Source organism: Raphanus sativus, chromosome 9, assembly GCF_000801105.2.
Source record: "Raphanus sativus cultivar WK10039 chromosome 9, ASM80110v3, whole genome shotgun sequence".
Taxonomy (NCBI): Eukaryota; Viridiplantae; Streptophyta; class Magnoliopsida; order Brassicales; family Brassicaceae; genus Raphanus; species Raphanus sativus.
Genome location: NC_079519.1, coordinates 25,278,239 through 25,293,421, shown reverse-complemented (window position 1 = coordinate 25,293,421; position 15,183 = coordinate 25,278,239). Strand labels below are relative to the sequence as shown.

General features: G+C 32.7%; 3 protein-coding genes across 3 annotated transcripts; all 3 read right to left on the bottom strand.

Moving 5' to 3' along the window:
* Window positions 1-7,318: 7,318 nt before the first annotated feature.
* Window positions 7,319-9,741, bottom strand: LOC108823648 (pentatricopeptide repeat-containing protein At2g17670). The gene is made up of 2 exons (XM_018596902.2): window positions 8,287-9,741; window positions 7,319-7,626 (listed from the first exon to the last, which is right to left on the bottom strand). Exon 1 carries the CDS (start codon window positions 9,679-9,681, stop codon window positions 8,290-8,292), a length of 1,392 nt encoding a protein of 463 aa, XP_018452404.2. The 5' UTR covers window positions 9,682-9,741; the 3' UTR covers window positions 7,319-7,626; window positions 8,287-8,289.
* Window positions 9,742-10,639: 898 nt separating this feature from the next.
* Window positions 10,640-11,198, bottom strand: LOC108826361 (protein NOI4). Its single transcript, XM_018599749.2, has one exon. The coding sequence runs from the start codon at window positions 11,044-11,046 to the stop codon at window positions 10,837-10,839; it is 210 nt and encodes a 69-aa protein (XP_018455251.1). The 5' UTR covers window positions 11,047-11,198; the 3' UTR covers window positions 10,640-10,836.
* Window positions 11,199-13,469: 2,271 nt separating this feature from the next.
* On the bottom strand, window positions 13,470-15,102 carry LOC108828739 (phosphoserine aminotransferase 2, chloroplastic). Its single transcript, XM_018602508.2, has one exon. It carries the CDS (start codon window positions 15,005-15,007, stop codon window positions 13,739-13,741), a length of 1,269 nt encoding a protein of 422 aa, XP_018458010.2. The 5' UTR covers window positions 15,008-15,102; the 3' UTR covers window positions 13,470-13,738.
* Window positions 15,103-15,183: the final 81 nt, after the last annotated feature.

The following is a 15,183-nucleotide window of genomic DNA, read 5'->3' as shown; positions in this document are numbered from 1 at the left end:
TAAAACCCTCAAAGTGTCACTTACTATCACTTCAAACCTTGAAGTTTTTTCACTAACACTTTTAACCTTCAAAGTGACATTTGTGTCATAAAAAACCTCCAAAGAAAAAAAATTGACTCGTTCAGCAGGTAATTTTTCAAAAATAATTATTTAATTAATAAAATAAACAAAATAAATAAATAAAAATCCAAAAATAAATAAAAATTGAAACTTCTAATAAAATTTACGAAAATGAAAAAAAACAAAAAAAATAAATTAAAATTTTAGAAAATTAACTAAATAATTTTAAAATTAAATAATTTTCTAAAATATTAATAAAATAAAAATAACTAAATGAGATCAAATTAATAACAGTAAAATAATAAAAAATTAAATAAAGTCAGAAAATTAACAAAAATCGTAAAATTTAATAAAAACTCATAAATTAAATAAATAGAAAAAATCAGGAAATTAATTAATATTTAGAAAATGAAAATTCAAAAATAAATGAGATCAAATTAAAAAACAGAAAAATGAAAAATTCATATATTAAAAAAAAAATGAAAATTCAAAAGTTTCAAAAAGATTTTTCTGTCATTTTCAACGATGATGCTGAAAGCTATCATTGGAGATATGGCAATTATTGTCATTTTTAATGGTTATGTGAGAAACCATCATCGTCACTAGTAAATTTTGAATTTTCTATTCTCTATTTTTTTAAAATTGTGAACTTTTTATTTAGTTCTTCTCTATTTAAATTTAATCTTATTTATTATTAATTTTTAGTTATTTTATATTTATTAATATTTTAGAAAATTATTTATTTAATTTATTTTTTTTCTTTTTCTTTTCATTTTCGTAAGTTTTATCAAAAGTTTCGATTTTTTATTTATTTTGGATTTTTGTTTTATTTATTTTGTTTATTTTATTAATTAAATAATTATTTTTGAAACATTACCTGCTGAATCGGTCAACTTTTTGCTTTGGAGATTTTTTATGATACAATTGTCACTTTGAAGGTTAAAAGTGTTAGTGAAAAAACTTCAAGGTTTAAAGTGCTAGTAAGTGACATTTTGAGAGTTTTTTATGCGATTTTCCCCATATAATAGTATTCCAAAAGGTTTAAATCAAACATCTAATTATTTATATTTGAAAAAAAAAAATCTTAATTTTTAACTTGTATAATAGAAAAAAATATTTCTAGATAAGAACACAATATATATATATATATATATATATATATATATATATATATATTATTTTGTTCAAAAAAAATAATTATCTTGTTTTTAGAATATATTTTTATCAATTATCTAACATAACATATAAATAAAATATATTTAATATAAAATTCGTTTTTATTATAAAAAATTATATTTAAATTTAGTTAAGAGTATCATTGTACTTAACTATTCCAACTTTTAACGTGAGAACTCCTTTACGAAAAATCACTTAGCAAATAATCATTTTACATTTTAAATATATATATTACTAATTCAAAAACTATCATAATATATTGTTTTTATGTTTTTAAAAATTTTAAAGCTACCATTAAATTATTTGTACATGATAAATTTTTTCATCAAAATATATATGCTTGTTATTCCGTTATTGTTTTTTTTCAAATAAAAATATTTGTATACACTACATTCGTTAATAATAATTAATTCATCGAAAACACTTATTTTGGTTATATAAAATCCAATTTATTTGATTAATATTTAAATTTGTATTTTATTTTAAGTTTTAACGTCTTATGATTAAAAATATTCTTGTCGGATAGTAACACATTATACATAGAAATTATCTTTTAAATTTAAAATGTTATTTGCTTTGCACATTTTCAATAACTTCATAACCTGAGTTAAATTAAGCCTACTTTACATCTAATATTAAATTTATAAATTTTCAGTTTTAAAATTTTCGTATCTTACCTTCCTCATTTACATTGTTACTCTCTAATTCACATTTTCAAATTGAACATTTTGTGGTTTAGAAAGGCTTATTGGATCAAAGAGTTAAGAGGTTTTTATTCCCTTTTTCTAAAATCCTACTTTGTTGTATCTAGCATTTGAAATTATCTCAATTCCAAAGTTAATGGACATATATTTTTATAAAATCTTCGAAAATGAAGTTGATTGATTATATGGATCTCGTCAATAAACATATCAAATATGATTTGGTAGGATTTGAAATAGATTATATTTAAAAATCAGTGAATAGATATACCACTTATTTATGATATTTAAAATTTTCAAAACAAATAAATTTGGATTTCTTTTACCTCATTTTTTTTAAAAAATGAAAGAACAAAAATGAGATTAATATTTAGAAATAGGCTTATTCAGTTTCTAATATAATTGTTTATATTTATAACACAATAAACCATCAAAATAGAGCTATAAATAATACAAATTATCAAAATAATTTAGAATGTTAAATATATATTTTTAAATACTCTGAAGTTTCATCAAATCCCCTTAAATCACGGATTCATTTGGATGTATTATGAATTAACCTTTTTCTCAAATTCCTAATCCAACTTTCTTAAAGCTGAAAGAATTTCACAGTTTTAAGCAAAATATAAAAAAAATATCAGTTTTGTGTCTTTTTAAATAAAATAAAAAATAAAAACTATCTAGATATATATTTTGTATAATTTTGCATCAGATCATATAGAGTTATCCGTCACAGCATTAAATTGGCTAAACAAACAGAAAAGATACCACCCAATTAACTTATAATACTGTTTGTATTTATTTATCATATTTTGTTAAATTCTTAAAAATACTGATAGATAGATAAATTATGACTAGTTGAGGATGGTTAATCAATCTAATGGTTCCATTCACAGGACCGCCCCATATGGCGAACCACCCAAACAATCGTTTAAGACATGTAATTTGAAAAACTATATTTTCATTTAATTTTTCGTATTGAATTATTTTTGTAATAATATAATAGTACTTTTAAACAAATTAACATTGTTTATAGAATTTTATTAGTAAATACATTGAATAAATGATTGTTAGATAACATAAATTTTAATTGTAAAATTTTGAAATAATAAACGATTTTAGTAAAATGATTATCGACTATAGTCAAATGTTTGCGATAATATTGATTAACTTTAATATAAAATTAGTTACATTATATTATCACCAATCATTTATGAAGTTAAATTAGTTTATAAGCTTTTAATAACATTTATACTATAAATGTGTATGATTAAAAATCATAAAAGTACAAGCAATCATATCGTAAAATATTGTGTCAGAGGTCACCGGTCTAGTTGACCATTGAGGTGAAACTAATACTACATATTAACAGTTGAGATGAAACTAAAATTATACTTCCTTTGTTCATAAGTGTAGTTTCAACATTTTTATTGTTACATAAAATATTATTTTACAATTTCAATGCAAACTATACTTATTTTCATCTGAAAATTAACTGGAAATTACATTGATTTTATAAATTATTTTATTCATCTCAAATACTATTGATCATAGAACGTAATTAATAACAATTTACATATATTTTAAATTTTTTATCTGTGTAAAAATGTCAAAGTAACACTTATTTAAAAACGGAATGAGTATATTGTAGTTTCAGATTTGAAGAGATTACAAACTTTTGTAGTGGAGGAGGGATTATGGATTTTGGCTAAGATGCTCCTAGTATTTCAACAAAAAGAATAAAAGTATGTTATTAAAAATTTGCTTAAATCATCTAAAAATGTTGGATCAGCAATGCCCATCAATCCCTGAATTTGTATGCCTATAAAAGTTTCGAGTTAGAATAAACACAGAGAAAAAAGGTATTGATAATTTGATATAAAAAGATAGGTTGGATTGAAAATGTTACAGTCAACCACAAGATGGTGGGTTAGTGGCTTTGAAAGAGTTTTGGTCCTAATACGAACCAGGTTTCGAAACCCTGTATGGCTATTTAGAGTAATGTTAAATCACAAAAATACGTAAAGTACTGTGAAATTAATCGGTTGACTTCGTTCACGGGATTCCACCGTTATAAAAAAAAAGTGTACAGTCTCTAGAGTAGCTAGAAGCCTAAAACACATACAATAGTTATAGTCACATAAGCCACAATACTACTCAACAAAGAAACTGTTTGCTGAATGAGCTCATCATTGATGCTGCGACACTCATATTGCATCCTAATAGACCATTTTGAAGCTAATGATGCAAGATCATTGTGCGTGTGTTTCCAAAAAATTGGATGCCTTAAGCGAATGTTTACATTTTAAAATTGAGGCACGGCGGCTCTGTGTTAAGAAATTATTAGTAACAAATCTAGCAACATCTAGCTCCCTGATTATTCTTAGTGTATTGTCTCCATTGTTGTCTCTTCTTCATCGCTGGCATAATAAGATCTAATATGTAGAATAAAACATGACAGCTTGTAGAAACGTATACTAAGAGATATATGATGATCTAGTCAAATAAAAAGCTAGGCTATTGTAGATTCAGAAACTTAGTCGTTTACAATAAAAGGGTAGGGGAATCTTGTATAGTTGTATTCGTGGACCTCGTGGTACGCATATTTTTCCTCATGTTTCTATTTTCTCGTAGCGTTATATTGTTTAATGGGGAAGACCAAAAAATGTTCAGCAATATAACTATATAACTAATGCAACATGACAGAAGAGAAGCAAAACTAAACAAAGCGTTTATTCACCAAATTATTGAGAATGTATAGATCTAATCTATCAAGTATGAAGTACAAAAATGAATCAGCTTTTAGAGTTGCACAAATATTACATACTTATGTCACTGCCATCACAACTCTGTTATTAAATTGTTTATCACTAAATATTCATTTTTGGAAAATAAAACAACATTACGATTTGTTTTCTAATTCTATGCTATCACACATACTAATTAATGATATCAATTAACTAATGATTTAGTTTTAAGGTCCACTAATTTTAAATGAAAACCAAAATGAAATGAGCTTCGCAAAAGTAATTGCCAGAGATCTCTATTTTGTTGTCAATGTTTTTTGGTTTGATTTTCCATTACTTTTAATTTTTGCTGTCTAAATTTTTTATTGTTTTAAAAGATCAATGAAATATAATTTTAAATAATAATTTGACACACAAATTTATAGTATAGTTTATAAAACACACAATCTATATGTTCTTATATTTTACACTTAATTATTAATTTACAGGTACAAAAATACAAACATTTAAAAAAAAACGGACGTTAGCCAAAATAAACAAGATACACACCTATATCAGAACTAAATAACCATGAAATATTAACATGAATATGTTTTACAATTAAAAAACAAATAATTATGCAAAATATACATCCGTGCTGACGTATAGGTTAAAATCTAGTATATAATTAATAGACTATTTCATATAAGTAGGTTCCGTGCCTGTTGAGTTGTGTATTATGAACTCTTCGTTTCATATCCTATACCTTTTTTTGTTGACTTATTCTTGGGTTCACCAACCAATAGGATTCAAGTATTTTTTATTTAATATCTTTAAAAAAAAGCAAAATCTTGTTAAATTATATTATGTTTTAAAAATAAATAGCTAAAAATAAAAAAACAGTAGTAATTGAAAAAAAAAAAATTTAATTTTTAAAACTATGATTCATCCAACGGTTTAGTGTTTATCCAAGGGTTTAGGGTTTTCCAAGGGTTTAGGGTTTAGTATTTAGGGTTTAGGGTTTAGTATTTTGGGTTTAGAGTTTTTATTAAAAAAAATTTTTGCAACTACAACTATTTTTATTTATTTTTAGCTATTTATTTGAAAACATAATATAATTTAACAATATTTTATTTACTTTTTTAAAAGATATTAAATATGAAATACTTGAATCTTATTGGTTGGTGAATCTAAAAGTTCACCCTAGGGGGTGAACCCAAGAATAACTCTTGTTTGTTTCTACTAAAGAGGTAACGACATGAACTAAATTGCCATTTACTTGGCCAAACTCCGATTGTTGTTTTTGCTTTGAAGACTTTGGAGTCTTTAAACTAATTCTAAAGTCTGTAAAGGCTGTTTTATTCTAATCAGGTTTTAAGCCTATCTAAAGTTTTAACAACATTCCTTAAAAATCTCATCCAATATAACTGTTTTTCTTTTTAACCTGGTCTACTTTTTCTAAAACTACAAATTCAGACTTTTATTTATTTTTAAAGCCATTTTTATTTTTAGAAAATCAAAATTTGTGACAGTCAAACTTAAATAAAAAGTCTCAACAGCAAGTCTTCAAAGGACCCGAAATTATGTTTTGGAATCCATTTGAAGGTTTATGTTTTGGAATCCATTTGAAAACCTTCGATCAGACTATTCATCAGTAGTGTCCTATAGACTTAGTTGGACGTTGGCCTAAAGCAAAATTAGAACTTAACTAACACTAATTTATCTTTTTAAATTATTTTTAAAATTTTGATGATATAGTTTTAGCTAATTTACTTGTAGTTATTGAAATATTAACTTTTTGTCGTCAAATTGAAATATTAACTAAACATTTAATATTTATATTAATTATATTTTATTAATTTATTTTACAAAACTATAAAACTTATATATGTCTTGTCACATTATGTTCATTATACAATTGAAGTTAATTAGTTATAGTACTTATAGTTGTTTTCATTTTTGAAATTGTAGATACATTCTAATATATTAAAAATAATTAATTATAAACTAACAATTTTGAATGAATAATATAAATATATTATTTTACAGCAAACATTTTAATACTTCCTATCAAATAATATTTTTGTTTTCTTCAATTTGCTTATGTTTTTACATTTATGTACTTAGTTTTTTTTTCTATTTTGATTTTATTTCATTTATCTTACATAAAAGAAACAATTATATAAATTTTTGTCTGTTAAAAAAGTACTTTGACTATATATATAACTTTTTTCCTGTTGAGCACAATTTAGATGGAAAGAAAATTCGATAAATATATATAAATGAATTATTAGTTGTTTTGGATTAAATCAACATATCTTTCGCTTTTCAAATTCTTATAAATAATAATATTTTTTGTAGTTGATTTGTCAGATAATATTATAGTGATAATTTGGTATGATTTAATATAAATCAGTACGATTTCATTTAAAATATTAATAAAAGAACTGAACTAACTGAACCACTAACCAGATTGTTTGCATTCTAGCGAATTGAACCAAACTCGCAAGCAAACAAATAACCGATTTTTTTAAACTTGCAGAGCAGAACCAAACTCCTAACTGAGCATGAACCGAAAACTGATATTTGTTCGGTTCGGCATATTCGGTTAATTTTCATAGGCCTAGGAGAATCTTGTATTCGTGGACCTCATCGTACGTACATCTCTTGAATGTAATAATTTTTCCGTAACGTTCTGTTGTTTAGATGAAGGAACAAGGAAACACTATACAATCAAACATGACAGAAAACAAGAAAATAAACAAGAAGCGTTTATTCGCCAAATAATTGATTAATACAAGAATGTTGACCACTTGTCTTTTTTGAAAAATCTTCTTGACGATTTCCACCAACGTTGTCCTCTGTTTTCTTGTCCCCTCAATGATTTGGTTGTAATTTAACTGAAACATTCACAATACTCTGCACTTGGCTGCTTGTTCGATCAAGATAACAGTGTCTTTTCCCTGCAAGCCATAGAAAAGAAACAATCTTTACTCAGATACTCTGTTTGATTTACCTTTGAATCGGTGGGCATAATTGTCAAAAGCAAATATTATCTCCTTGATTTCTCAGGTAAGGAACACCAGACAAGATCAATAAAACAATCTTGGCTTCCACAAAAAGAAACTACCAAGAACAGAGTAAATGACACTAAAGGCAAGAACCCTTGTTAAATATCTCATGTGACGAGTATATCCTACAACCTACTTTCATACATCAGTGTTCATACGCATATAGTTAAACAACATTATTAACTGTTCATATGCATATAGCTTATAAAACTCATTCCTTTTCAAGAAATAAAACTTTAAAAAAAAAAAAGAAACAGGACCTACACAAAGAAGAAAGCCGATTAGACCAAACATGATATTCACAATAGCTTACAAGAACAGTTTGCATGATACTAAAGGAAAGAAACACAAAAAAAAACTCGGTTTAAGAGATCTCAGGTCACAAGCAAACCAACATAGTCAAACAACCTATTGTCATTTATCAATGCTGGGCACCCTTAAGAAATAACTGTTCATTTTCGTACAAGTAATCAAGTTCATTCCTTTTGGAGCAATACAAAAGAAACATGACTTGCGAAAAGAAAATCGACAAAGCTCAAGCCAGAAAAATACCATTCAGTCAGCTAACCCTTGTTCTTTCGCCTTCTTCAGCCATTTCAGAGTAGTCTCAAGCGTCGCGTACGCAGAAGCATCAGTCAAACTTTTGCTACCAACAGCATAATCAAAAACCTCATAAGCCTCAGCGACCTTCCCACTTCTAACCAAACCCCTCACAAGCGTGGCATAAGCATAACTCTCCAGCTTCAAACCCTTCGACCTCATCATCTCATAAAACTCAATCCCTTTATCCATCAACCTCGCCTTACACAACCCATAAAGCAAAGTATTATAAGTACAATCGTTAGGAGCACACCCTCTCGCCTCCATCTCCTCCAACAACCCCAACGCACCCAAACTCGCTCCTTTCCTACACATCCCATTCATCAGCGCCGTGTAAGCCACGGCATCAGGCTCGTACCCCGCTTCATCCATCGTCTCCAGATACTTCCTAGCTTCCTCGATCCTCCCGGACTTCGACAGCCCGAATATCAACGTATTGTAAGTGATCCGATCAGGCTCTACACCATCCTCTTTCATCCTCTTGAAAACACCAACCGCCTCGCTCCCTTTACTCAAAGTACAAAAACCTTTCATAATAGTGTTATACACAAAGCAATCCAGCTTAAAACCGTCAGCACCTAGATCGCTAACCAGCTTCATCGCCTCCCTGAGATTCTTTGAGTTACATACATGATCAATCATAATAGTGTAGCTAACGAGATCCGGTTTCACGTTGAAAGATTCCTTCATCTTATCCCTAAACTCGTAGACTAGAGTTAGAGACTCGTACTTGCACAGCTGCTTGAGGAGGTAGTTGTAAGTGAACATATCGGGAGGAGAGTGCTTCTCCGAGATCTCGATGACGAGATCTTTGGCGTCGGCGATCCGATCGGATTCGCAGAGGGACCGGGCGGCGATGTCGGTGGTGACGTTGTTAGGCGCGAGGCCGCTGTTGACCATGAGGTTGAGGACGCGGTGGACGTTGGAGAGAGGGGAGTCCGGGGCTCGGCAGGCGTGGGAGAGGAGGATGTTGAAGGTGGAGGGCTCCGGGGAGAAGCTGGGGTGGGATTTGAGGATGTGGTGGAAGAGGTTGACGGCGTCGTCGACGGTGGCGATTGAGGCGTAGGATTGGAGGACGGAGTTGTGGAATTTGAGGTCGAGGGGGAGTTTCGAGGTGGAGGCGATCGAGTTGAAGAGGGATTTGGCGGAGGAGAGGTCTGGGGATTTGAAAGGGTTTCTTCTCGAGGGAGTGGTGGCGGTGGTGGTGGTATGGGGAGGAGGTTTCGGGGAGATTCTGTTTTGGGAATTACGAGGAGGCGGCGGCGGTGGGGATGGAGGAGGTGCGGGGGGTTTCTTGATCAGTTGCGTCGAGGTTAGAGAGCGAAACGACGACGGAATCTTCCCCATTTTTTTTGGTCGGGTTTCCTTTGTTCGCCGGAAGGTTTTTAGGGTTTTTGTAGTAGTAGTCACACTCGCGCTCTACTGCGTATGTTATCATTGGGCCTGTTGGGCTTTTACAGCTTCGTAGTTCGGTATCATGTCTATTGTTCTGTGATTGCTTGCATTTGAATAATTTCAAAAAAGGAACAACACATGATAGCTCGGATTTCCAGAACTGTTTGGGATGGGTTCGTATCGGTCCAGGTTTAGCCAAATCAATTTTGGTCGGTCCAAATCTTTCATTTAGAGGTAACTTTTGGACCTATTAATGTACGTACCCACGGAATTTTCGACCAGTTTAAATTGTTTGGGTCAGTTACGATTCAGATTGTTTGGTTTGGTGGTCGACCCAAATTCAGTGTGTACTACTAGGGTTCCTCTACCTTTTAACACATACTGTTCTTTACTTTTTGTGCAAGTTTGTAGGCAAAATCCTTTTTTGTTCAAAACGACAATTTATGGAGGCTAATGTGGTATATATTTTTATAAGAGGAATTTCAATTTTACCAACTATTTGATATCACTTTTTGAATTACTTCAAATGATGACTATTTTCAGTAGTATCATAGGTTTTTGATTAAAAACGAAACTAACTCTCTTAAATAATTTATAAATGTTAAATATCATTTATAAAACACTTACATAAGTTTATAAAACTAATCTCACCCCTAAAAATCACACCCTAAATAATAATATGTAAACATTTAACTCAAATGTTATGTTATTTTTGATTAAATTTAATAATAAAAAGTAGTATCCAAGACTCTAAATTATGGTATTAAAAACACAAGGCATTGATTCATAAATTTACAGACCAAATCAAGAAAGATTTTGTAATGAAGAAGAGCAAATCTTGTCTGAATCTGAAGTTCTGGGAAAGAAACACGTTCAATGAGCTTGGTGATGGATCACCTAAAAACAATTATTATGTTTCAACATTTCTCATTTCGCCAAGTGTTTCCATTCTTCAACTAGAAATTTGGAGCTACAAGTTTTGTTGATTATGTAATAATATACACAATGCAGAACTGATTCATCATAAGAAAACGTATAGGACAAAAGTTGTCAAAGGCTCAAACCTGGTTTCTTTCTCAGGATGACAATGTATACAAGAAAAAGAAATCAAGAAAAGGTGAAACAGAGCCATTTCTTGACCGGTGGTTTATCACCCTCTTGTTTCCTCTGAGAATTCGTCTTCGTCGAACTCCTTCCTGTCTTCTTATCTTCACCGGCTTTGCTGAATATCACCGTATATCCATCCGCTGTGGCAGGATCATTCACATCCCAATCCCCAAACTTTGGCAACGGCCTTCCAGCGTCGTTTGATGCCATTTTCGATCAACAAAGTAACAATCTTTAATCTCTCGGACAACAAACAAACAAAAAACACAAACTCTTTTTTTCTTCTATGAGTTGATGTTTTTGTTTAGAGGGTCTGGACCCACGATGCAGATTTATAATGGAGAAACTGAATAAAAAGAAAGAAGAAAACAGATGCTTATGATTTATCTTTGAAATCTTCCAGACGCGGTAGAATATTCTATTGCCATTCTTCTTTTAAAATCTTTTTTTCTGAGGTAGAGAATCGTTTGCCTTTCCGCGTAAGACAACTAATTATAGCAAAACCATATGTATCCATGGCTGATCTGTTTCTTCATTTTCACGCGGTAGTTTACAGTTCTCTGATCTTTTCTTTTCCTTTATATATATATATATACACACACTAAAAACTCATAATCTCTGAACCAAATGAGAAAAAGCTGATCAACACATTTTATACATCTGCTTTACTTGGAGGCATCGGTAAGAGTGACATTAGACCTAACCTTATCAGCTACTAAGTCGGGCAAGGAAGTGACTAGATTTTAGCTGCAAATTCCATCAACACAAGTCCAAGAGAAAGTATGAAGTCACAAAGACATGAATATGATTCATTACCCCAAACTCAAACACTGAAATTAGACATGAATAAGATTCATTAGTCATATTCGAGGTTTTAATCAGTGAAGAATAGATAATCTGAGAATTTTCCCACATCGGTTAATTAGTTTAATAAAATAACAAAGAAATTGATAGTGTCCCACATCGGTTAGTTGGAGAAGTGAAGGAATAAAAACATGATCCTTCAGGCAAGTTAACGGGAAGAGCGTTTCGCTCAGCCTGTTACGACAATTGAGCGCTCTCTTTTGTTTTACCATCTGATCCCTCTTCTCAATGGATATCTTTTTTTTATAACTTTTTTTTTCAATTTAATATTAGTAAGTAGCTTTTAATTTGAGAGATTGTTTCTATGAGCTCAGTTTTCTTCGACAGGATCTGATTCAAATGTTTATTGTCCTGAATCTGGTTTTTGCGACTATCACGGAACGCAGAGCTTCCTGAAGAGATTAGAGTGGTACCACCTTGAATCCTATGGAAGAATATGATTCTGTTACTATTTAAGATCAAGTTTTTTACATCAGACAAAGTTGGGGAAAACTCTTATGAGGATACGAGACAACGACTAAATGCACATAGTTAAGCAAATGACATAGAAACTCGGGTCAAACTTGATCCAAGGAAAATGGCAAGCATCCTGATACTAAAAGACTTATAAATGCAACATTGGCTTCTCCAAACAATTGGCGGGGGGCAGCATGGGCTTTGATAGATTCAAACAGACATATGCTAGCTATGCCATAGTGGAAGATCTTATTCTCAAATTAGCTCTGTATTTTCTTGTTAAGATTAAAAGTTGGAAATCTGTCATGAGAAGCTTGCATCTGGAGGATGTCACAATTGCTGCTACTACAATGAATATTATTAAAGCCTAAATAAGCCTCGAGAGTGGCCTGCTTTTCTGGGACATATTGCGGTAACTCTAGGCTTTGTGCAAGATAGGCCAACATGGGACATCTTGTTTAAATTCTCGGAATGTAATGGAGAAGCGCATCTGATTGCTCAAATTGTGACTTCCTTTAGTTAGCGTCTTATGTCTTTCAGGGGAAACTTTAATGAGTAATGTCATTATTATCAAAATTTGATAATATGGTTGAGAATAAGATTAACAGGTTGAGACTTGTGTCTTGTGGTCAATAGAATGAGTGTATGATGGAATAATGAGTGTGAATAGTGAGAATGAGGCCTTGTATGAGAGAGTACGAGTATTGTGAGTATGTGAGAGTAAAGGATCAGTGTTTAGCGGAGGAGGCTCAAATCTCCTTTAGATTATTTCCATGGTCAAAGAATGGCTTCTTGTATGCTTCTTGCTCTATGTTTCTGTCTCGCTCGGTTTAAGTAGTGTCTGTTCTTGAATGAAACATACAGATGCTACTAAAGAGTTCTTTGGACATGTACCTAATGGTTACAATGCGGTAATATCTATAACATTAGCTTTACACAAACGCAATGAACTCCCTGACATGAAGATTCCGTAATAACAGTTGCTGGATTTTGAACCTGAATTTGCGATTCTTGAAAACAGGACCATCAGAGGAGATACAGAGAAAGGACAAACCAACCCAACAACACGAGATCCTTCTATGCATTTGCTTATTATCAAAAACACACAGATGCTTCTAAAAAGTTTTATCGACATGTAGCTAATGGTTACAATGCTGTAATATCTAACAGTAGCTTACACAAACGCAATGAACTCCATGACATGAAGATTCTGTAATAGCAGTTTAGCTGGATTTTGAACCTCAATTTGCGATTCTTGAAAACAGGACCATCAGAGGGAGATAAAGAGAAAGGACAAACCAACCAACCACATGAGATCCTTATAATAATTATTATCAAAAGCTCATTTCACCATTTTCTCAACAAGTTGTTTATTGAAAGATTTTGATCTCTCTACCTTCTTCAGTCTCAGACAAAAAGTAACATAAAAACACGCGTAAATAATTATTGCTTAAACATGACATCTAGCATACGCTAAAAGATTATTACCGAAACAGTTCCGCACACAATTGGCAAAAAAAAAACTCAAATCATAAGCATTCAACGCTTATTATAATCACTCAAACAAAGAAGAAGATTGGAATCAAGCATGCCTTGCCTGGAACTCTTTCATGAAAGCAACGAGCTTCTCAACACCAGCCAAAGGCATTGCATTGTAAATAGAAGCCCTCATACCACCCACCGATCTATGCCCCTTGAGCTGCACCATCTTCTCCTTAGCAGCTTCCTTGATAAACTCCCCTTCCAGCTCCGCCCTCTCCAACGTGAAAGGAACATTCATCAAAGACCTCACAGACTTCTCAACCGGACACCTGAAAAACCCCCCGCTCTCATCAATCGCATCGTACAGAATCTTAGCCTTCCTCTGGTTCTTCCTCTCCACCTCCTCCAACCCACCCTGCGCCAACAGATCGTCAAACACGAGACCGCACATGTAGATCCCGAAACACGGCGGCGTGTTGTACAAGGAACTGTTCTCGTCGTGGATCTTGTAATCAAGCATCACTGGAGTAACCTCCCTAGCCTTCCCGATCAAATCTTTTCTAATAATCACAATGGTAACACCCGAAGGACCAACGTTCTTCTGCGCGCCGGCGTAGATGACACCGAACTTGGAGACATCAACAGGCTTCGAACAGAAGTTCGAAGACATATCAGCTATCAAAACACCGTTAGGGTTCTTAGGAACAGGGTAGTCTTTAAACTCAACTCCATGGATAGTCTCATTGGCGCATATATGCAAATACTTGGCGTGCGGGTTCTGCTCAAACCCATCAAAGGACGGGACTTTAGTGTACTTCTCGGACTTACCGGACCAGACGACGCTCGGGTTGCAATACTTCTGGGCCTCCTTGAAGGCCTTGTCTCCCCAGGATCCGGTGACGACGTAATCGGCGGGATCGGAGGAGGATGCGCAGAGGTTGAGAGGGAGGGAGGCGAACTGGGTGGTGGCGCCGCCTTGGAGGAAGAGGACGGAGTAATCGGAGGGGATGGCGAGGAGGTTGCGGAGATCGGATTCGGCTTTTTGGATGATGGAGAGGAACTCTTTGCCTCGGTGGCTCATCTCCATGACGCTCATTCCGGATCCGCGCCAGTTGTAGAGCTCGGATTGGGCTTTGAGGAGGACGTTCTCGGGGAGAGCTGCGGGGCCCGCGGCGAAGTTGATGACTCGCGGGTCGGATCCGATGGTTGTTGTGGTGGTGGAAGCGCATCTGATGGAGACGGGTTTGGGTCTTGTGGAGGTGAAGGGTGGTTTGGTGAGGTGGAGGAAGGATTGGGAGGTGGGTTTGGGTTTGAAGGAAGGGATCTGGGTTTGGTTTCCGACGAGGAAAGAGTTTGTTGAAGCCGCCATTGTGGTCGAATCTTGGAACCTTTTTGGTTTTTGTGAGAAAAAGTTTAAGTGACGGCCCAAACCAAAAATATCTGAGAAAAGTGAAGTGGGAAAGAGAGTTGGTGGGAGAGGGATATATATCATACAGGTGAGAGTTAACACTAAACAGTTAACACAACTGAATACGATGTCGTTTT

Bases quoted from the DNA above. Each gene is read 5' to 3' on its own strand.
- LOC108823648 (XM_018596902.2), bottom strand. From the start codon at position 9,681: ATGGGGAAGATTCCGTCGTCGTTTCGCTCTCTAACCTCGACGCAACTG.
- LOC108828739 (XM_018602508.2), bottom strand. From the start codon at position 15,007: ATGGCGGCTTCAACAAACTCTTTCCTCGTCGGAAACCAAACCCAGATC.
- LOC108826361 (XM_018599749.2), bottom strand. From the start codon at position 11,046: ATGGCATCAAACGACGCTGGAAGGCCGTTGCCAAAGTTTGGGGATTGG.